Here is a 25,473-nt window from a genome sequence, read left to right as displayed (position 1 = left end):
ATATTAAAATCTGGGCACCTGAATAAGAACCCTCACCTGACGCAAGGTAAATCGGAGGAGGAAAAAGAAAGGCGCAAATTTTCCTCCTCACTGAGCACAAATCTGGCCCAATATTTTAACGTAATGAAGGTGGGAAGAGTGTGTGTGTGTGTGTGTGTGTGTGTGTGTGTGTGTGTGTGTGTGTGTGTGTGTGTGTGTGATTTTAATGTATACTTAATCCTTTCAATGCTCTTATACACCCAGACGATATTATTGTATTTAGCTTAATAATAATAAACGTCAAGCAGTGAGAGGCTTAAATTATGGCCATCACATGAAGATTAAACACTCTAATGATACCTGGGTTTAGGTTAGGTTAGGTTAGGTATTCACCCTTCTGCATGATAAAATATTTCACTACAATGTCTTATAGTTTATCAAGGTGTTGTCGCTGCTCAGATCCCTCCACCCCCACCAGGTGTTGTCAGGTGTTCAGAGCGAGAGACCAACACCCTAGCTATTGTTCCATCACCCCTCCCTCACATTCATCCCCTCATCACCTAACTCTCGGTAGTTATTTGTAGAGGGAGGTGAGGAAGGCCGCTAGACTGGGCGGACCCCCTTGGTATTGTCCCTCCATCTTGGTACCTGCTCAGCCCCCACACACACCTTAACACACGGACAACAGACACATATGATAATAATGGCTGGCCCTCGTGTAACGAGGACGGCTGGCCCAAGGGCCACCTAGGCATGAATTTGTCTTAGGTGTAGAAGCTGTGGCCAACACAACAACCACACCCTAAGTTCACGAGTTGCGTGATCCACTGTCAAGGAATAGTCCGAGAAGACCGGACAACTCCCCAACTGCACGGCTAACCATTACCCCGGAACACGATCCGCAAATCGATTAACATCCAGGTCCCTATTTACTGCTGGGTAGACATACGCACACACACACACCAACAATATTTCATAACTATCGACTTCCTGACCGCTGCGTTACTGTAACACAGAAGATTTATTATTCCTGTGTGTGTCGCCAGGTCACATTAAGGTCTACATCTCTTTACGTCAGACGAAGCAGGTATACAGTATGTGTGATCACCCATTCTCCGCCTCCACCTCCGCTCATTAAAACACCTGACGTGCTCCCCATCATGGGCGTGGGTGACCTACAGAGATGGGCGTAGTTCCTCCTTTGCAGATCAAGCCATGGGCGGAGATTCACACGCCCAAATGGACCACTTCTAATCTCCATAGGTCAACTAACTTCACTTTGTTGTGCCTAAACTAACCTAACCAAACCTAATCTAACTTAACCTATCATAACCTGACCTAACCAAACCTAATCTAACTTAGCCTAACTTAACCTAATCTAACTTAACCTAACCTTATCTAACCTAACTCATTATAACCACATGGTGATGAAGAATGTTTCAGGAACCAGGAGCCAGCCAGGCAGTCAGTTCACACGTAAATTAGGAGGCAGAGAGGCACTGCTTTCAAATATTGGACAAAAAGTAGGATGAAAAGGTTGAAATATGCGGCCAGGTGCGGCGGCGGCAGGGAGGGAGGGGAGGTTCTCATGGCCGGTGGTCAGGCGAGCCCCTACACACACACACACACACTCACACTCTCTCTCTCTCTCTCTCTCTCTCTCTCTCTCTCTCTCTCTCTCTCTCTCTCACCTGTACTAGCCACCACCTGCACGACCTTATCAAACGTCCAGCACCACTACCCGTCGCACCACCTGTACCATCTACATCAATACATCACACCTGTTCTAACTGCATCATCAACACCTACCGCTGAGAGCTCCACAAAGTCTTTAACCTTTTACAACCCAAGACGTAACCATCATCTTTTAAGGAATAAATAAAGATGGTTGAAAGTTAAATACATCAGTTGTCTTAACACGTCGAGACATATAATACAAGGATGCCTTAACCTTCTCGCTATGCACGTCAGCCCATACTGCTCCTCTCACACACTGCTCCTCTCCACTGCTCCTCTCCACACACTGCTCCTCTCACACACTGCTCTCTCCACTGCTCCTCTCCCTACTCCTCTCACACTGCTCCTCTCCCTGCTCCTCTCACACACTGCTCCCCTTTCCCCTGCTCCCTCTCCCTCCCTACTCCTCTCACCTACTCCCTCTCCTGCTCCTCTCCCCTGCTCCTCTCACACACCACTCCTCTCCCCTCTCCCTCTCACTGTTCCTCTCCCACACTCCTCTCACCTGCTCTCTCCCTCCTCCCACACACTACTCCCTCTCCACACTGCTCTCTCACACCTGCTCCTCTCCCTGCTCCTCTCACACACTGCTCCTCTCTCACACTGCTCCTCTCACACACTGCTCCTCTCACACACTGCTCCTCTCACACACTGCTCCTCTCACACACTGCTCCTCTCACACACTGCTCCTCTCACACACTGCTCCTCTCACACTGCTCTTCTCACACACTGCTCCTCTCACACTGCTCTTCTCACACACTGCTCTTCTCTCACGCTACTCTTCTCACACACTGCTCCTCTCACACACTGCTCTTCTCCTCTCACTGCTCCTCTCCCTGCTCCTCTCACACTACTCCTCTCCACTGCCTCCTCTAGCTACTCCTCCCCCTCTCTAAGCTTCTCCTCTCTAGCTATTTCCTCCCCTGCTCCTCTCCCTGCTCCTCTCCTCCTCCTCCCCTCCATGCCTCCTCTCCTCTCCTCCCCTCCACCTGCTCCTCTCACAGAGCTGTCCTCTACATACTGCTCCTCTCCCTGCTCCTCTCCACACTGCTCTCTCCCTGCTCCCTCCCCTGCTCCTCTCACACAATGCTCTTCTCACACACTGCTCCCCTCACAAACTGCTCCTCTCACACACTGCTCCTCTCACACTGCTCCTCTCACACACTGCTCTACTCACACACTGCTCCTCTCACACACTGCTCCCCTCAGAAACTGCTCCTCTCACACACTGCTCCTCTCACACTGCTCCTCTTCTCACACTGCTCCTCTTCTCACACTGCTCCTATCATACTGCTCCTCTCACAACCTCAGTAGACTATTTCAGGGATTCTCATTGGCTCCTGCACCACTGTGTTAAGATGCTCAGGGCAGCACAGGAGCCAATCACAAAAAAGAACTATTCGCCTCCATTACATCAGATCGTCTAAACTAACCTAACCTAACCAAATCAAACCTAACACTAACCTAACTGAACCTCACATAACATCACAAAACTACACTACGTAATAACATCACTCCATTAAACTACATAACAACACTACACTAAACTACATAACATCACTACACTATAACATCAAAACAATACACTAAACTACATAACATCACTACACTACACGATAACATCAAAACACTACACTACACAATAACATCACTACACTACATCACTACACCACACTACACAATAACATCACTACACTAAACTACACAATAACATCACTACACTACACAATAACATCACCACACTACACAGTAACATCACCACACTACACAGTAACATCACTACACTACACTATAATGCCTAGTTGGCACTGTTCCCATACTTGGATTTAATTATACTTTTCCTATGTTATTTCAGACACATTACTGAGTTAAATAATACTGGTTACATTACTATTGCAATTTGTTGGGGGTTGACCCTCATTTTTCTCTGATTTCCCTAGACTATATAGGCAAGGATTAGGGTCACGAGTTTTAAAGCAGTTACTCCAGAGTTGTTTTCTAATTTAGTACCTTTCTCACGCACTAGATGGCGGGCTTTACCCGGGGTAAAAATCGGACTGACAAAGGGTGTTTGGTAACCCACCAGAGTACACACGGGCTACTCTTGAAGAGAGCCGCGCTTTCCTCTCATTCTTTAACTGGATGCCTAGTCTTATCGGAATCCCAGGGAATGAACGAGCTGATGCTGCTGCCAAGGCTGCTTTAGGACAGCGAAACATCGAGATGAACATCCCGCCCAGTCAGGAGCAGATAAAGAAGACCACAATAACACGAACTGCCCAGTGGAAAATAGACAAACATAGAAGATTAACACAAGTATCATGATCGGCCAGGTGGTACTATCTGGTCACGGATTATGAGAGACCACCACTGATGAAGGATATAACAAGAAGGGAAGAAGTCAACTTCCACCGACTGAGACTGGGATACCCATGCAGCTGGGAAATAATTGTACAAGTACCAGCAGAGCGGCGGATATGCAAGACCTGCGACAGCGGAGGAGAAAACACTGCAGCACTACCTCATAGAGTGCCCTGGAACACAATTAGCTAGGAGAAACATACAACCCCCTATCACAGCAGAGAAGGTTGCCAAAATGCTAACCACCAACCACTCTCAAGAAACCCAACAGTTTCTTACCGAGCATCCCCCCCACGCTAGTGGTGGAGATGTACAGTTAACCAAAAAGACGCTGGTATTTTATCCCAGCAGTGGGTGGACCAGCATATTAGCTTAAGGTCCGCGTCGGTAATATTCCTACAAATCTAAAAGAAAAAAAATCTCATTCTTAAACCCTCATTGCCTTGGACTGGAATAATTCTCTTACAGAAATCATTGGGCAAAATTAGTCACCAGTAGTTGTGGTGACATACTGGTAGTAGCAATATACTGTTCACACGTTGTTCATACTTGTGCTTATCATATTATGAACTAGCAGAATCATCCGCAAGGCCACGGTAGGACGCCACCCTCCGGGAGGCTCCACATTGTCTCATTTTTCAGTCCCCAAAACTTCTTCTTCCATCAATAGTTCATTAACTGTGTATGTAAGTTCCACCGTGTTTTTCACTACAACGGTACAGCAAAGTATATTTTTTTAGCATTAAACTGTTATTATTTTATTGTCTAATCATCACTACATATAACACCATCCATCATCACTACATATAACACCATCCATCATCACTGCATATAACACCATCCATCATCACAACATATAACACCATCCATCATCACTACATATAACACCATCCATCATCACTACATATAACACCATCCATCATCACTACAGATCGGTAAAGTAGTTTCTGAGATTCTCGTGCGGACACACAAACACACAGACTTCTTTGTTTTATATATATATATATATATATATATATATATATATATATATATATATATATATATATATATATATATATATATATATATATGAGACACATTTGTAAATAGAAAGCCAACCAGAGTGTAATTTTAAGTGAAAATATTTATTGAAAATGAATGAATTCACTTTTCATTACGACTGGAAATCGTTGTTTGCTTCATAGTTTATATAATTAAGTAAAGTTTTCAGTTAATTATTTCATTAACTATCATTTTTACATATGACATATCATTTACTGTAAGTGCTACTGGAGGGGACATATTAGTATCGATTCCGTTACTCATGGCACATATGGAAGGTATTAGAAATACCTAGCTCACAGTATTGTGCAAGAGCCTACGCTTGTCCAACACTGGTCTGGAAGTTGGAGAAGGAAGATCTTATATCCAACCAGTCACACTTTTCAAAATTTTCTGGTATGATGGCCTTTGGACTCCGCCTTTACGCTCTATTTTCGTTTATTCTTAAAATCTCGGACTGCTAAAAAAAAAAAAAAAAAAAAAAAAAACTACATTATGTTTGGTTCCTTCATTATAGAACCTTGATACACAGTGGTTAATAAAATAATACATAAGTCCAACATTTATTGCATAAATTATAATGACATTAATGACCCAAGGGTTTTGGCTTGGTCTTCACCCCAATGGGATGATCACTGGTGCAGCTGTGTCAGGGCTCTGCGGGCGGCCTTCAACCCCTGCTCCAGGGAAGGTCGGCGGCTTGCGTCATGAGATTGGGCCTCCTTGACCCATAGTTTTAGCTCGCTGGGGTACAAATATTGCCAGGTACCTCCAGGCAGGATTCTCGTGGCCAGGTAACCTACACTGTAGACGTCGGTAGCTTCACTGCCCCCGGTCTGGCAGAACTCTGGCGCTATCCAGCCTCGGAACCCGTTGTCTCCAGGGACTGTGGTGAAAGAGTTTTCTTCTCTTTTATCACAACTTAGACCGAAGTCGATAAGTGTGACTTTGGTTTGACCGTAGACGGTGTCTTGAAGGCAGATATTGTTCATCTTGATGTCATTATGTGAGTAATTTCGTTGGTGTACATTGACCAGGACCTCTAATACACCTTCTAGTATTTGGATAGCCTTTTTGTGGTCCACCATTTTATTTTCGACGAGATAATCGACCGTGGGGCCGGCGAATTCTGTGACCAGAACCTTCTTGTGGGAGCACACCCCCACGATCTTTTGTATGCCTGGGCCCTGGGTCATGAACAGGGCTCGAACCTCTCGGAACAGATCTGTTAAAGTGTGTTTAAAGGTTTTTATTACCCAGAAGGTGCCTGGGCGTAGTAAAAGTTTACATGTCCCGTAAGTACCTTCGTCTAGGTCCAGCGGAAAAGTCATTCCAAAAAAGTCGGAAGTTTTCATAAAATCTACGGAGAGAAGACGAACTCCGTGTGTGTCACACCACGAGTTGAAACACCTCTTAGATGTGTATTCCATTTTGCTTTTTGATGTGATATAAAAGTAAACGTCTTGACTGAGGTCTTGACTGAGGACATGAATTTAAAATTCGGGGTGAAATTCGTAGTAAGAGGTTGTACATCACAGTATGAAGGTTGGAACATTGAATTATGTACTGTAGTGTAGTGATGTTATTTGTAGTGTAGTTTAGTGATGTTATTTAGTGTAGTGTAGTGATATTATAGTGTAGTGTAGTGATATTATAGTGTAGTGTTGTGATATTACTGTATAGTGTAGTGTAGTGATATTATAGTGTAGTGTAGTGATATTACTGTATAGTGTAGTGTAGTGATATTATAGTGTAGTGTAGTGATATTACTGTATAGTGTAGTGTAGTGATATTATAGTGTAGTGTAGTGATATTATTGTGTAGTAATGTTATTGTGTAGTGTAGTGTAGTGATATTATTGTGTAGTGTAGTGATATTATTATGTAGTGTAGTGTAGTGATGTTATTGTGTAGTGTAGTGTAGTGATGTTATTGTGTAGAGTAGTGTAGTGATATTATTGTGTAGTGTAGTGATATTACTGTATAGTGTAGTGTAGTGATATTATAGTGTAGTGTAGTGATATTATTGCGTAGTAATGTTATTGTTTAGTGTAGTGTAGTGATGTTATTGTGTAGTGTAATGTAGTGATATTATTGTGTAGTAATGTTATTGTGTAGTGTAGTGTAGTGATATTATTGTGTAGTGTAGTGTAGTGATATTATTGTGTGGTGTAATGTATTGATATTGTAGTGTAGTGTAGGGATGTTATTGTGTAGTGTAGTGATATTATTATGTAGTGTAGTGTAGTGATGTTATTGTGCAGTGTAGTGTAGTGATGTTATTGTGTAGAGTAGTGTAGTGATGTTATTGTGTAGAGTAGTGTAGTGATATTATTGTGTAGTGTAGTGATATTATTATGTAGTGTAGTGTAGTGATGTTATTGTGTAGTGTAGTGTATGTGTTATTGTGTAGAGTAGTGTAGTGATATTATTGTGTAGTGTAGTGATATTATTGTTTAGTGTAGTGATGTTATTGTTTAGTGTAGTGTAGTGATGTTATTGTGTAGTGTGGTGATGTTATTGTTTAGTGTAGTGTAGTGATGTTATTGTGTAGTGTAGTGATATTATTGTTTAGTGTAGTGATATTATTGTTTAGTGTAGTGATGTTATTGTTTAGTGTAGTGTAGTGATGTTATTGTGTAGAGTAGTGTAGTGATATTATTGTGTAGTGTAGTGATATTATTGTTTAGTGTAGTGATGTTATTGTTTAGTGTAGTGTAGTGATGTTATTGTGTAGTGTAGTTATGTTATTGTTTAGTGTAGTGTAGTGATGTTATTGTGTAGTGTAGTGTTGTGATGTTATTGTGTAGCGTAGTGCAGTGATGTTATTGTGTAGTGTAGTGTAGTGATGTTATAGTGTAGTTTAGTGATGATATTGTGTGGTGCAGTGTAGTGATGTTATTGTGTAGTGTAGTGATGCTATTGTGTAGTGTTGTTATATCATTGTGCAGTGCAGTGATGTTATTATGTAGTGTAGTGATGTTATTGTGTAGTGTAGTGTTGTTATTGTGAAGTGTTGTGTAGTGATGTTATTGTTTAGTCTAGTGATGTTATTGTGTAGTGTAGTGATGTTATTGTGTAATGATTTTATTTGCCCCAAACTACCAATACCCTTTACACTATATCATCTACATTATCACCTACACTATAATTTAAGCTTTATCATCTACACTACATCATCTACACTATCATCTACACTACATCATCTACACTATCATCTTCACTATCACCTACACTATATCTACACTATCATCTACACTATCATCTTCGCTATCACCTACACTATATCTACACTATCATCTACACTATCATCTACACTATATCATCTACACTATCATATACACTATCATCTACACTATATCATCTTCACTATCATCTACACTATGTCAAGTACACAAGTACACTATAATGTACCTACATTATATGGCACAATATTCTGTACCGCTTACTACAAATTCTCTTCCCATGAACAAAATTCCCGTTGTGTGTAGAAGTTGTTGGTTAACGAGTTCATAAAATGGTTTCCATTAGAAAGAAGCTGGTCTCCGGGTGGCGGCAGCTCCGCCGATTATTGACCTGTACAACTCGACATAATCCTTCACAAAAGTCCTTCTCTCCTCAACCAGTCCCTATGGTGTCCTATCCGAGTCCCCCTGCTCCATTTTCCACCCACTCCTCTCCCCACTCCCCTTCTCATTCTTCTCCCCACTCCTCTCCCGAGCCCCCAACACGCCCCACACCCCCTTTCGATGTACTAGATATTGAGGAATTAAAAAAAATCCCTCGCCTCTACAGGCTCGGGGACGGCACTTTTGGGTGTGTGGACTTGGTACTGTATAAAGGCCAGGTTTTGGCCATGAAAACTCATAAGGGCATAATAGCCAAGGACCTCGCAAAAGAGGTCAATTACCACCTTCACCTGGACGGTGCTGGGGGAGCGCCTCGCATCCATGCCGTTTGTCTCCAGAGTTACGCCGTGTTAATGGACTACACTGGGGTAACTTATGATAAGTACCTGAAGATTGCCACACCAAAAGAGAAATTAAAATCCCTGATTAAAATAGCAGAGTCCCTGTGTGAGATACACGACAAACATATTATTCATAACGATTTAAAGGTGAATAATATCACTGTCACCTTCCAAGGAGAAGAACCCGAGCTGCACTTAATAGACTTCGGGATGGCAACAGCACCTGGAACTGCCGTGCGCCGTGGTGACGGATGTTACTGGATGGCGCCGGATTTTGAGTATGGAGAAGCTGCCTCGTCCTTCTCGGACATCTACTCTTTTGGAAAACTAGTATGCGAAGTCACCGAAACACTCTCCGCCTGCTCTGTACTTTCGGACTGCTTATACAGGATTGTCGATCTCACACAAGTTGAGGACCCCGCTTCCCGTGAACCATTGAAAGAGGTTATCCCCACTCTGTACTCTTTTCTAAACGTTGCTAATTGATGAGGGGCGTGGAGCGCCAGCCATGGACAATAATGTTACGATATTTTATATAATAAATGTTTGAATTAATGTATTCTCTTATTCACCATCCTGTACCAAGTCTCTATATTGAAAGAAACATATTTTAAGATTAAATGAAAATAGGGTTTAAAGATGTTTGTAAGTTTACTAGAGTTAGTAAAGAAAAAAAGCTGAAATGTTATTGACGCCTCAGTCCAAAGGGAAATATATCCTTCAACTACCAGTACACACACACACACACACACACACACACACACACACACACACACACACACACACACACACACACACACACACACACACACACACACACACACACACACACACACACACACACACACACACACAATAATATCATTACCCCATCCTTGACCACCGAAGGGTCAAGACGTACCTGGCGCTCCTCTCGGAGCAGCCAGGTCAACTGTTATGTTGGCCCATACCAACTCCCTCCCCTGAACCCTCCTCCCCACCGGAATATCAACAAGTTCACGCTAGAAGTTACTATTTCATTTAGGAAAGAAATGGAACCAGTGTTAAACAGAGGTGAACAGTGGTGAACAGTGCTTAAGTCAGTGAGAACAACTCAACAGTAACAGTGGTACCCAAGTTGACCTTTCACACAGTGAGGTCCCAGGTACCCAGTGATAACGGCCCGTGAGACCCAGCTACCAGCGATGTGTTAATCCGTCTACGATAGGAAGGCCTGGGACCACACCTCACTCATAGAACACCGTCTGTGAGGGAACTACTAAACCACGTGAGGCCCCTCATAACACCATCTGTGAGGGAATTACTACACCACGTGAGGCCCCTCATAACACCATCTGTGAGGGAATTACTACACCACGTGAGGCCCCTCATAACACCATCTGTGAGGGAATTACTACACCACGTGAGGCCCCTCATAACACCATCTGTGAGGGAATTACTACACCACGTGAGGCCCCGCATAACACCATCTGTGAGGGAATTACTACACCACGTGAGCCCTCATAACACCATCTGTGAGGGAATTACTACACCACGTGAGGCCCCTCATAACACCATCTGTGAGGGAACTACTACACCACGTGAGGTCCTCCAACACCATCTGGGAGGAGTTACTACGTGTTTGCTGTTCAACCTACATTAATCTGTATGTTCACTGTATGTTCCTTCACCTTTCTCTATAATGAAGGCTTTGTTAAACCACCAATGTATGTAGTAAGTCATTTATGTCCAATGTATATTTTCAGCCTTCGCTGAGAACTTTTCAATAAACCGTTAATTATATATATTATTCACACACACACACACACACACACACACACAACACACACACACACAACACACACACACACACACACACACACACACACACACACACACACACACACACACACACACACACACACACACACACACACACACACACACACACACACACACACACACACACACACACACACACACACACACACACACACACACACACACACACACACACACACACACACACACACACACACACACACACACACACACACACACACACACACACACACACACACACACACACACACACACACACACACACACACACACACACACACACACACACACACACACACACACACACACACACACACACACACACACACACACACACACACACACACACACACACACACACACACACACACACACACACACACACACACACACACACACACACACACACACACACACACACACACACACACACACACACACACACACACACACACACACACACACACACACACACACACACACACACACACACACACACACACACACACACACACACACACACACACACACACACACACACACACACACACACACACACACACACACACACACACACACACACACACACACACACACACACACACACACACACACACACACACACACAATGAGCGACTTACCTGGGATGAAATGCGCAGGGCTTCCATACACAACAAAGTCTGTATAGTAGGCGACTTTAACCTTGGCCAAATAGATTGGACTGACCTTACAGGTAACTCAGAATCAGAGGATTTTCTCGAGACGATCCAGGACTGTTTCCTAAGTCAACATATAACCGAACCCACCCGGGGTAATAATATACTCGATTTAGTTCTGTCAAACAGAGAAAACCTCATTAGCAATGTCGAGATAGGGAACGAACTTGCAAATAGCGATCACAAAGAAATTAGATTCCAGTTAGATTTTCAGGGCAGACGTAAGGAAAATTCCAGATTTCAGAAGGGCAAACTTTGACAGTTTAAAGAGGCAACTGACAGAGGGAGTGTCGCGCTTGGCCGTGAACCTGACAGATGACACCGACCTGATAACAAGATCTGAGATTGCCGAGTTCCACGACAATTTAAATAATGAGTTACTTAATGCACAAAGGCAGAACATACCATACAAAAAACTCAGATCAGACAACAATGACCCTAAATGGATAAATGATTATTTAAGGAACATCATTGGCCAAAGGAAGGCTATAGGTAGAAGGATAAATCGTGGCGAAATTTACCTCCGGGATTATTATAAGCTATTGGCGAGTAGGGTTAAAACCGAGATTAGGAAAGCCAAGAGGAATAATCAGGTAAGGATAGCAAGGTAGGCGAAGATAAACCCCAAAGGATTCTACCAAATGTATCAAACTAAAACACGAGAAAAGATTGGACCAATACGGTCAGATACCGGTGAGCTCACTGATAACGACAGAGAAATGAGCAATAATTTGAATAAATATTTTTCAACAGTTTTCACCACGAAAATTTAAACATGATACCCGAGGCGCCGACTCTATCCAGGGATAGTGAAGAAAACAAATTAAGCGAGATAGTAGTGAGTAGTAGCGATGTTAGTAAGCAAATAGACAAACTAAAGCCAAATAAGTCACCTGGTCCCGATGAGATATTCGCCAGAGTATTAAAGGAATGTAAGGAAGAGCTTAGTATGCCCTTAGCAGAGTTGTTTAACATGTCCTTAAAAACAGGTGTAGTACCAGAATCCTGGAGCATAGCGAATGTAATACCGATTTTCAAGAAGGGGGGATAGATCACTATCCTCTAACTACCGCCCAATCAGTCTAACATCAATAGTAGGCAAATTACTGGAAGCAATCATTTCAAACTCTATTCGAAATCACCTGGAGAAGCACCGATTGATCAATGATTCCCAGCATGGCTTCACAAACGGACGTTCATGTCTAACTAATCTATTAACATTCTTTTCATCAGTTTTCGAATCGGTGGACGAGGGGCACAATTATGATGTGGTATATCTCGACTTTAGCAAAGCCTTCGACAGAGTCCCCCACGAAAGACAAATTAGAAAGGTAGAAGCACATGGCATCAAAGGTAATATCCTTAAATGGATTAGGGCGTGGTTACATGACAGGAAACAGCGAGTGAGCATTAATGGCATTAAGTCCCATTGGAGCAACATCACAAGTGGAGTTCCCCAAGGCTCAGTATTTGGACCATTATTATTTATTATATACATAAACGACATAGATATCGGCATAGACAGCAACATAAGCAAATTTACTGATGACACTAAAATAGGACGTGTTAATAAATCTGACGAGGACTCCGCAAAACTACAGAAAGATCTAAACAAATTTTTCGAATGGTCTGAAAAATGGCAGATGAAATTCAACGTGGACAAATGTAAAGTACTCAGTATAGGAGATGCAAACAGGGAAACCAGATACCAGATGAACAACGATGCCATAGAGAAATCCGACTGCGAGAGAGATTTAGGAGTAATGTTAAGTTGGAACCTTAAACCAAGTAAACAATGTGTTTTTGCTCGTAACAAGGCTAATAAAGTACTTGGGTTCATACAAAGGAGTGTTAGTTACAAGACTAGCGAGGTCATCCTAAAACTGTATCTTGCTCTTGTGAGACCACACCTGGATTACGCAGTTCAGTTCTGGTCACCGTATTACAGAATGGATATAGAATCCTTGGAAAGAATTCAGAGGAGAATGACAAGACTAATCCCAGGCATTAGGAACCTTGAGTACAGAGACAGGTTAACGCATCTTAATTTGCACTCCCTCGAGAGACGTAGAGCGAGGGGCGACCTGATAGAGGTGTATAAGTGGAAGGCAGGGCTAAACAAAGGGGACATTACAAAGGTACTCAAACTATCCAACCAGGAGCGAACTCGTAACAATGGTTTTAAATTAGACAAATTTAGATTTAGGCATGAAATAGGTAAACACTGGTTTGGAAACAGGGTAGTGGATGAATGGAACAAGTTACCAAATATCATCATTAACTCGAATACGCTGAATAGCTTCAAACATAGGTTGGATGCTTATAGACAACAAACTAAATTGGAAACCACACGTCAGTGAAGTTATCAAATCCTCCAGTTTCCGTCTCCACTTCCTCCGCCGACTCAAGTCCCTCGGAGTTCCTGCACACGAGCTCCTCAGTGTTTACACAACATTCATACTTCCCAAGCTCACCTATGCCTCCCCCACCTGGTCTTCCTCCCTAAATGCCACACAACGTAAACACCTAGGTGCAAGAGGGCATGCAAGATTATCTTCCCTCCTGTACCATACACATCGTATAGCTCAACACACCGACCCTCGACTCACTGACCATCACTACCAATCACCCGTAAATTCTGGTAAGAAGCCGCCACCACATCGCCACACCGACTCTACCACCACCTGAGATCCCTAGTCCGAGGAATTGCTGTTCGACACCACAACCGCATCCAGCCCATACGTGCACGAACTGATCACCGCTATAAGAACAGCCTGGAAACCAACCATTGTAAAAATTATCAATAACTTGTCATAAACCAGTGTATTCACTCCCAGTAAACACTACTCCTTGCACTGTCACTATGTTGAAATGAACTGTAGTTTGAGCTTTACCCCATCTAGTTATTATATGTCTTATTTGTGTCACTTATGTTACTTGTATATTATTTGTAATTCGTAACCCATTCCCCAAATATGTAACTGTATATTTTCAGCCTTCTGGCTGCCAAGCTCTTTCAATAAACCGTTAATTATTATTATTATTATTATTATATAAGCAATAGGGGTTGGGTGTAAACGGGACTGCCCAGCATGGGCCAATAGGCCCGCTGCAGTTTCCTCCATTCTTATGTTCTTATGTTCACACACACACACACACACACAGAAGTAGCAGTACAGAAAACTTTCACTAGACACATCGCATAAACAGAACGTACGTGTGTGTAAATAAATAAATCAATAATAATAATAATAATTAACAGTTTACACCCAACCCCTATCACTCATATATATTGATCCAACCTGTGTTTGAAGCTATCCAGCGTATTCGAGCTAATAATGGTGTTTGGTAACTTGTTCTACTCATCCACTAATCTATTTCCAAACCAGTGTTTACCTGTTTCGCGCCTAAATACATTGGACATAAATGACTTATTAAATACAAAATATGGGGGAGGGGGGCGGGTAACAAAAGCTTTTATTAGAGAAAGGAGAAGGAACATACAGTGAACACACAGATTAATGTATACAGTGGAGGTGACGTAAGTGACATGGACTGAGGTGTAATAATAATAATAATAATAATAATAATAATAATAATTGACGGTTTATTAAAAAAGTTCTGCAGCCCGAAGGCTGAAAATATACATTGGACATAAATGACTTATTACATACATTGGTGGTTTAACAAAAGCCTTCGTTAGAGAAAGGTAAAGGAACATACAGTGAACATACAGATTAATGTAGGTGTTGAACAGCAAAAACGTAGTGTAGTAACTCCCTCCCAGATGGTGTAAGGAGGGACCTCACGTGGTGTAGTAGTTCCCTCACAGATGGTGTTATGAGGGGCCTCACGTGGTGTAGTAATTCCCTCACAGGTGGTGTTATGAGGGGCCTCACGTGGTGTAGTAACTCCTTCACATATGGTGTTATGAGGGCCTCACGTGGTGTAGTAATTCCCTCACAGATGGTGTTGTGAGGGGCCTCACGTGGTGTAGTAACTCCTTCACATATGGTGTTATGAGGGGCCTCACGTGGTGTAGTAATTCCCTCACAGATGGTGTTATATGAGTGAGGTGTGGTTCCAGGCCTTCCTATCGTAGACGGATTAACACATCGCTGGTAGTTGGGTCTCACGGGCCGTTATCACTGGGTACCTGGGACCTCACTGTGTGAAGGTCAACTTGGGTACCACTGTTACTGTTGAGTTGTTCTCACTGACTTAAGCACTGTTCACCTCTGTTTAACACTGGTTCCATTCCTTTCCTAAATGAAATAGTAACTTCTGGCGAGAACATGTTGATATTCCGGTGGGGAGGAGGGTTCAGGGGAGGGAGTTGGTATGAGCCAACATAACAGTTGACCTGGCTGCTCCGAGAGGAGCGCCAGGTAAGTCTTTACCCTTCGGTGGTCAAGGATGTAGTGACCAGCAAACATGTGGGTACCATACTCAGCTATTACTGTTGCTGTTGCGTTGTTTTCCTGGCTTAAGCACTGTTCATCACTGTTCATCACTGTTCAACACCGGTTCCATTCCTTTACGAAATGACATAGTAACTTCTGGCGTGAACTTGTTGATATTCCGGTGGGGAGGAGGGATTCAGGAGTTGGGGTATGGGCCAACATAACAGTTGACCTGGCAGCCGCCAGAGCAGCTCCAGAAACGTCTTGACCCTTCGGTGATCAAGGATGTGTGTGTGTGTGTGTGTGTGTGTGTGTGTGTGTGTACATGTACTGTAAGTATGATTGTATGTGGTATGTATATGTGTGCGTGTACTGTATATATGTGGCATATATGTGTATGTATGTACTCTATGATTGCACAGATCAATAGACAAGATGGAGCGTGTGTAGAGCCAGCTGACACAACCTACGACAGGCGACTTACAGTACACACAAATGGCCCTCACCCCCTATAACACACCACTAGAACCAAGGAAGAGACTTTGTATTTATTTACACGAGTCACCGATACACTTCCCGCCATAACTCTCAGGTGTTGGTGTGTTTATATGTGTGACCGACCAGAGAAAACGGAATGGGTAACTATAGTAATAATCTTCCCTGGATGATATTACACTTGGATGATATGACGGATGATATGACACATGGATGATTTGACACCCGGTTGATATGACACCTGGATGATATGACACCTGGATGATATGACACCTGGTTGATATGACGTTTGGTTGATATGACGTCTGGTTGATATGACACCTGGTTGATGTCACATGGTTGATATGACACCTGGATGGTATGACTACAGGATGATATGACACCTGGTTGATATGACGTTTGGTTGATATGACGTCTGGTTAAGATGACACCTGGTTGATATGATACCTGGTAGATATGACCCTCCCACACTACCTCCAACCCTCCCTCCCACACTACCTCCAACCCTCCCTCCCACACTACCTCCAACCCTCCCTCCCACACTACCTCCAACCCTCCCTCCCACTACCTCCAACCATCCTCCCACACTACCTCCAACCCATCCTCCCACACTACCTCAACCCTCCTCCCACACTACCTCAACCTCCTCCCACACTACCTCCAACCCACAATCCCACTACCTAACCCTCCCTCCACACCTCCAACCTCCCCTCCCTACCTCCAACCCTCCCTCCCACACTACCTCCAACCATCCTCCACTACCTCCAACCCATCCTCCCCACTACCTCCAACCCATCCTCCCACACCTACCTCAACCTCTCCCACACTACCTCCAACCATCCTCCCACCTCCAACCCACCATCCCACACTAACTCAACCAGCCTCCCCACTACCTCAACCTCCCTCCCCACCTACCTCCAACCTCCCTCCCCTCCAACCTCCCCACACCTACCTCATCATCCTCCCACTACCTCCAACCCATCCTCCCTACCTCAACCCATCCTCCTACACTACCTCCAACCCTCCCTCCCCACACCTACCCCAACCCTCCCTCCACTACCTCCAACCCTCCCTCCCACTACCTCCAACCTCCCTCCCACACTACCTCAACCCTCCCTCCCACACTACCTCAACCCATCCTCCCACACTACCTCCAACCCTCCCTCCCACTACCTCCAACCCTCCCTCCCACACTACCTCCAACCCTCCCTCCACACCCCTCATCGTCCACCTCTACTGCCCCCGAGTGTAATAATATATCCAGACTGAAAACCAACACGATGAAGACTTAACTAAAACCCGTCATACAGGTCTGGTTCAGCGTTGGTGTGTCGCGAGACGGGGATGGGTCGGGTCGGGTTAATGGTATTTCCGGGTTGTACTACTAGAGAGGAACGACCCACGACTTCAGTAGACCACATTATAATGGTGTTTCCTGGTCGTATAGAAATGACTCGACCCATAACTATATGCTATGCTGTCACTATACTGTCGCAATAACCGGTACTGTCACTATCCGGTACTGTCACTATACCCGGTACTGTCACTATCCGGTACTGTCACCATACCCGGTACTGTCACTATACCCATACTGTCACCATACTGTCGCTCAACATTGTCTCACACAGTTGTTTGTGTCGTCAGGTGAGATGCAGTGTTCCCAGGCTAGGTAAAGCAGACTGAGGGTTATACTTATGGGTGTGAGGGAGAGGTGGGAGGGAGAGAAAGGAGGTGGGAGGAAGAGGAGGTGGGAGGAAGAGAGAAGGAGAGGTGGGAGGAAGAGAAGGAGAGGTGGGAGGAGGAAGAAGAAGGAGAGGTGGGAGGAAGAGAAGGAGAGGTGGGAGGAAGAGAAGGAGGTGGGAGGAGAGAGAAGGGAGGGTGGGAGAGAAGGGGGAGGGTGGGAGGGAGAGAAGGAGGTGGGAGGAGAGAAGGAGGGTGGGAGGAAGAAAGGAGGTGGGAGAGAAGGAGGTGGGAGGAGAGTGAGAGGAGGAGAAGTACTCGTTGCTTATCTTGTTTTTGATGTCTGAGAGAGAATCTGTGAACATGGTCACCTGAGGATGTAACCTAACCTAACCTGACCCTAACCTGACCCTAACCTAACCTGACCTAACCTGACTTTAACTTTAACCTAACCTAACCTAACCTGACCTGACCTAACCTAACCTAATCTAACCCTAATCTAACTTCTTCTTTAACCTAACCTAACCCTAACTAACCTAACCTCCCACCGAACCACAGGACCTAACCTAACCTAACCTGACCTAACCTAACTTTAACCTGACCTAACCTAACTTTAACCTGACCTAACCTGACCTAACCTAACTTTAACCTAACCTAACCTGACCTAACCTAATCTCCCCAGGTAGCGTCAGGGTGTTTAATAAACAGGTGAAATAAGCTGGGGAGACTAATCTTCAGGTGATCCCTTGTGACTCCTCCCCTGAACTGTTGCCAACATGTAAACAAATTAATAGACAAGTAATTTACAATAAACTTACAAAAGACAACGCGAGTGTGTGAAGTGTACGAGTAAGAATGCAAAACCCACAGCGACGAGGGTTACTCAGTTATTACGGAGAATCATGGTGAAAGTGCAGGTCACACACACACACGGTGGAGTGAGGAAGGATGAGGAAGAGGAGGGAAGGAGGGGAATGAAGTGAGGTAAAGGGAGAGGAAGAAGAGTGTGGAGTGAAATGGAGTAAGTGAGGGAGGAGAGAGTGGAGTGAGAGAAAGAGATATAGAGAGAGAGAGGGAGGGAGGGAGGGTCGTTAATATACATATCACTCAATACACAGAAAGAGACAGACAGGCAGACACAGAGAGACAAAAAGAGACAGACAGAAATAAAGAAAGACAGACAGACAGAAGGAGAGGCATAGATCCTAATCATTACACCCCGCCCACATCTCTCTCGTCTACCACACACAAGCTTCACCGGATGTCCACCACCAGCATTAAACCCCGTCCTTATCTGAACACACGTACACAGGTACTATAACCAACGTCTTCTACAGGTAAGCAGGCAGGTAATGAAGCGGGACTATACCTTTTTGTTGTTGTGGTTCTTGTGTTTCCTCCTGCCCATGGTTGTGGTGGTGGTGGTGGTGGTGCTACGCGGAAGGTTGATGAGGAATAATAATTATAGGAGCCAGCGCGACCACTCCACACCACGGGGCCCTTTATCTAGACACAGCGCCCTTTACCACACCAAGGGGCACTTTACCACACCACGGGGCACTTTACCACACCACGGGGCCTTTTATCACAAGGGGCCCTTTACCACACCATGGTGCACTTTACCACACCACCAGGCACTTTACCACACCACGAGGCACTTTACCACACCACGGAGCACAATATCGCACCACAGTGACCCAGGAATGACGTTTGACACACTGGGGTTTGTGGGTCGAGGTCTTTACTCTGTACACCTTCAGGTTGTTGAAGGATTTTCCCGAGAATACATTGTGGATATTTCTCCTCGGTGTGTTTGTGTGGAGACGCGGCGTCCAATGTGAGGAATGTGTCCCACGCCTCGCCAGGATAGGGTAGGGTAGGGTAGGGAAGGCCGCCACGTACTCCACTGACCTACGAACGAGTGACGGCCTCTTAACTGCCCACTCACTCAACTCTCCGTCCGTTACTCACTCACTCACTTCTGCCACAACTTAAAGTGAATTGTGCCGAGTTTTCTGGACACTTAACAGCTGTATCACACAATACGTCTCACCGCTGCTACTGTCGGAGGCACACAAGGAGAGAGTACTCCCACCCGCCCCCCCCCCTCCCTAGGTCACACAGCAGCAGATGGTGACGAAATATCTAAATACCAAGCGACCAGGTGTGACAGTACAGTATACCCAGGTCCAGCCCCAGGTCCAAGTACAGTGCCTCCAAATGTCTACGTCACGGCCTCCCACACACACTCAGGAGATACGTCACTTCAGTAGATAACGTTAAGGCACTCAGTCACGGCCACCACCACTGTTACTCATCGCCACAACACGTACAATCATGTGTTGAGAACTACCACCAGTGAGAGATTGTAGGGAGTAGGAGTGAGAGAGAGAAAGAGAGCAGCAGTATCACGAAGACGTCTCCTGCCCCGCGCCGCCAACAACACTACCACTACCAGACCAGCAGCAGCCCAGGTGACACACACACACACATCCCAAGCTAGATGTCGCTCTGGTACCCCTCTCCTCCCACCCTCCCCACCACCCTCACCACCACCACCACCACCACACACACACACACACACTCACGGGCTGCCAGAAACCTTCCGACACCCCGACCACAATCACCACCATCTCTCCCTCATTCCTCCAACACTCCCTTACTAACTCCACCCTCTAAGCTGAAGCATTACCAGACATACCTTCTAACTCTCTGTTCTACCTAAGTTGTCAACGGTGGTGTCTCAGTGCCCCCCCCCCCACACACACACACTATTGTCAGAAATAAACTTTTCTTGTGTGTGTGAAGAAGGGATAATTGAGGGAAAGAGGAGGGATAGTGGGGGCAGAGGATGGGGAAGAGGAGGGGATAGTGGTGAAGAGGGAGGGGGTGGTGGGGAAGAGGAGGGAGGGAATACCCAGAGGTCATCTCATTGAGGCGAGGGAGAGAGGGAGGTTACAGGTCCCAGGTACAGGTTACAGGTCCCCGGGTAGGGTTTACAACAGGTCCCTAGGTACAGGTTACAGGTCCCTAGGTACAGGTTACAAGTCTCCAAGTACAGGTTACAGATCCCCAGATACAGGTTACAGGTCCCCAGGTACAGGTTACAGGTCCCGAGGTACAATGTTACAGGTCCCAAGTACAGGTTACAGATCCCCAGATACAGGTTACAAGTCCCCAGGTACAGGTTACAGGTCTCCAAGTACAGGTTACAGATCCCCAGTTACAGGTTACAGGTCCCCAGATACAGGTTACAGGTCCTCAGATACAGGTTACAGGTCCCCGGGTACAGGTTACAGGTCCCCGGGTACAGGTTACAGGTTACAGGTTCCTGGGTACAGGTTACAGGTTCCTGGGTACAAGTTATGAGTGAGAGCAGGGCAGGTAGGGTGGGATCGTCCCCCGTCCTCCAGGGTGTAGGTCGAGTCTAGTAACCCACTTCTTCCTAACCACACCACCTCCCCGACCTACCCTCCCTCCCCTTCCTTCCTCCTCCTCTTCTTCTTCTTCTCTTCTTTTCCCCTCCCTCCTCTTCTTCCTAACCACACCATCCTCCTGACCTACCCTCCCTCCCCTCCTCCTCTTCCTCCTACTCCTCCCTCCTCTTTCTTCCTCCTCCTCCACCCCCTCCCTGGCCCTCACCCCTCCCTCACCTAACAAATGGCGCCCATATCAAGGACGACCGCATCAAGGACGACCGTATCAAGGACGACCGCATCAAGGACCACCGTATCAAGGACGACCGTATCAAGGACGACCGTATCAAGGACGACTATCTCAAGGACGACTGTATCAAGGACGACCGTATCAAGGACGACCGCATGAAGGACGACCGTAACAAGGGCAAACATAACAAGGACGACCAGAACAAGGTCGACCATATCAAGGACGACCTCAAACTAAAACAAGACATCCAAACTAACGCACTGAGGAACCACTAACTCATCGCAACCACTTATCTTCCTCTCTTGATGTGTGTGTGTGTGTGTGTGTGTGTGTGTGTGTGTGTGTGGCCAGGGTGAGTCCTCGCTCTCACAGGAAGTCACACAGACGCCAGCTGTGTGTCAGAGTGCCAAGGTGCCACTGCCATTGAGTGCCATCACCTAGGGAGGAAAATGAGGGAGAGGGGAGGAAGGAAGGGGAAGAGGAGGGAGGGAAGAGACAGAAGGAGGGGAAAGGAGAGTGGGAGGGAGGGGGAAAGAGGAGGAGGGAGAGAGGGGGAAAGAGGAGGAGGGAGAGAGGGGGAAAGAGGAGGAGGGAGAGAGGGGGAAAGAGGTGTACAAACAAAATACATAGACAGTACAGGTATACAAACAAAGGTGAAACGTTAAATAACTCTCACCAAAGATAAGCCAAGAACAGACGCCACAAGACCTTATTATTACCATTGTGGTCTTGTGTTGAATGAAGCGCCTTTATGCACCACAACGGCAGCACCACAACAATGGTCTTTATAGTTTCCTTTCACACTACAATGGAGAGAGAGAGAGAGAGAGAGGGGGTTAGTGTGCAGCAGCAGCTTATGTATGTCGTTATTGGCACACGAGGGATTAAATTAAAACCGAGTTAATTCATGAACCATTATGTAAATCTGCTTCAGAGTCATGACGATCTGAAGTGATATATATTATTTGTTTTATGTTGACACAGAGGTAACGTGATGAGTTAAGCCTTCAGTGGGTCTGTCTGTCTGTCTGTCTGTCTGTCTGTTCATCTCTTCCTGAGTTCTTATATACACGCACACATATAAACATACACAGCACACACATAAACACACGCACACACACAAACAAATAATCACACGCACACACACAACACCCGAAGACGAGTTACTACACCACGTGAACACCTGACCACATGGTGTCCCCATGACCAGCCCAGACCCGGGCCATCAACTGTAAACTATAATAATTTGTATGTTCAATCATTGTTCCTTCTCCTTTCGGAAATGAAAGCTTTTGTTAAACGACCCACCCACCCCATGTCTTTGTATGTAATAAGTCGTTTTTGTCCAATGTATATTTTCAGCCTTCGGGCTGCAGAACTTTTTCAATAAACCGTTAATTATTATTATTATTAAACAAATAATCACACACACACACACACAAATAATAGTGTAGACACACCACACACACACACACACACACACACACACACACACACACACACAAATAATAGTGTAGACTCAACACACCACACACACACACACAACCTCCTACCCCCTATCACCTCATCTCTTAAACCACTAAAATCGTATAGCCGTAAGGAGTTAATTAATCTCTATTTAAATCATCATCAATAAGAACAAACCCCGAAACATTAATAAAAACAATGGAAAATATCTTCACAAAAAATTCATTAATGACAAAAAAGATTAAATTAAACAGATTCGCCGTAGCAATTCTTCAACTCGCCGGCCGGTCTTGATATCACTCAACATCTCTTTTCACTATCATCATAATCATCTATAAACTTAAACAACATTCTAATCTAATTCATCCATCAAAACAACGGGAAAGATGCCGTATTTCGTTAATTTTCATATCAAAGAACAGAAACAAGTGTAATTCATCCTAGGAAAAAAAATATTCTTGAGATAGACAGAAACAAGTGTAATACATCCTGGAAAAAAAATTCTTGAGATAGACAGAAACAATAAAAAATTGAATACAAAACAATAACAAAAAAAAAAACGAGATGACAGAAACAAGTGTAATACATCCAAGGAAAAAAAATATTCTTGAGATAGACAGAAACAAGTGTAATACATCCTAGGAAAAATAATACTTGGGAATAAACTAAACAATATCGTGTGTCGGTGTAACAAGTTATCGTTTGGTGTACAGACTTACCTTAGCTGATCTGCAGGACAACCCGAGCTGTTGAGGTAAATAAATGAGGTAAAGACAACAACACAACCATTCTATCACAACACGTGCATAAATAACAACACAAGACTAGCATATAGACAAAATAATAACAATAATAACACTACACTAACACACAGACACGGTAAGAACAGGATTAACACCTGAACAATCTAAATACAGAAAAGTACAAAAAATAATTACTTTACTAGAATTCCTGTATCGTCAATCTACCCAAAATACAAAATAATACAATAAAACTATATAATGGGATAAATATAACTTCTATATTACAAAAAATACTGAAATTTACTACAAAAGCAAACTACAACTCACCTCAAAATACAGTGGGTTGGTCAAGTACTTTTTGTATTATAAATTAATACAAAATATATAATTAAAGTCACTTGAATTACTAGATAAATACAGTGATACAGCAAGACTTCACCGTATAAATATACTAAAATACAGATACAGACACTAGGCTTAATAAATACAAAATTTAACTGTATTGACCAAAACACAATACTGAGCAATATATACATAAAAATACAGTAATATCAAAAATAATACAGTGAGTACCTACCTTGGCGTGACGAATTCCCATGGCTTGTCTTATGAAACACAAGAGTTGAAAGCCGACGTCCCAGTCCAACACATCTCCATTCATTACCACCACCACCACACGCAGGAGGGAGAGACAGAACTGTGTGGTTCTAGATACGAGTGTGTGTGGTAGTGTGGTAGTGTGGTAGTGTGGTAGTAGTATATGATGTGCTAATGATCGCTCACTGAAATGTTGGCACTGTAAAGAATCACCCAGACACTGTAACATATTTACCCAGACACTGTAACGTAAAGAATCACCCAGATACTGTAACGTAAAGAATCACCCAAACACTGTAACGTAAGGAATCACCCAGACACTGTAACATAAAGAATCACCCAGACACTGTAACGTAAAGAATCACCCAGACACTGTAACGTAAAGAATCACCCAGACACTGTAACGTAAAGAATCACCCAGATACTGTAACGTAAAGAATCACCCAAACACTGTAACGTAAGGAATCACCCAGACACTGTAACATAAAGAATCACCCAGACACTGTAACGTAAAGAATCACCCAGACACTGTAACGTAAAGAATCACCCAGACACTGTAACGTAAAGAATCACCCAGACACTGTAACGTAAAGAATCACCCAAACACTGTAACGTAAAGAATCACCCAAACACTGTAACGTAAAGAATCACCCAGACACTGTAACGTAAAGAATCACCCAAACACTGTAACGTAAAGAATCACCCAAACACTGTAACGTAAAGAATCACCCAGACACTGTAACATAAAGAATCACCCAGACACTGTAACGTAAAGAATCACCCAGACACTGTAAC

The 25,473-nt window shown here is 44.3% G+C and overlaps 1 protein-coding gene across 4 annotated transcripts in view; it reads right to left on the bottom strand.

Moving 5' to 3' along the window:
* The window catches only part of LOC121873237 (transforming acidic coiled-coil-containing protein 3-like), a 133,592-nt gene extending 108,729 nt beyond the window's left edge, over positions 1-24,863 (bottom strand). Inside the window, exons 1-2 of one of the 4 annotated variants that reach the window (XM_042376614.1) lie at positions 24,659-24,863; positions 24,058-24,084 (exon numbers count right to left, since the gene is read on the bottom strand). In XM_042376614.1, coding sequence (XP_042232548.1) covers positions 24,058-24,084; positions 24,659-24,742 — 111 coding nt within the window. In that variant the 5' untranslated portion in view covers positions 24,743-24,863. The remainder of the gene's footprint in view (positions 1-24,057; positions 24,085-24,658) is intronic. The other 3 variants (XM_042376616.1, XM_042376617.1, XM_042376615.1) reach the window with 3 other exon arrangements.
* Between the last annotated feature and the right edge of the window lie 610 nt (positions 24,864-25,473).

This window comes from Homarus americanus, unplaced genomic scaffold (assembly GCF_018991925.1).
Source record: "Homarus americanus isolate GMGI-L3 unplaced genomic scaffold, GMGI_Hamer_2.0 scaffold32929, whole genome shotgun sequence".
In the NCBI taxonomy this organism is placed as follows: domain Eukaryota; kingdom Metazoa; phylum Arthropoda; class Malacostraca; order Decapoda; family Nephropidae; genus Homarus; species Homarus americanus.
The sequence above is the reverse complement of the archived record's forward strand: the minus strand, read 5'-3'. Positions and strand labels throughout refer to the sequence as shown.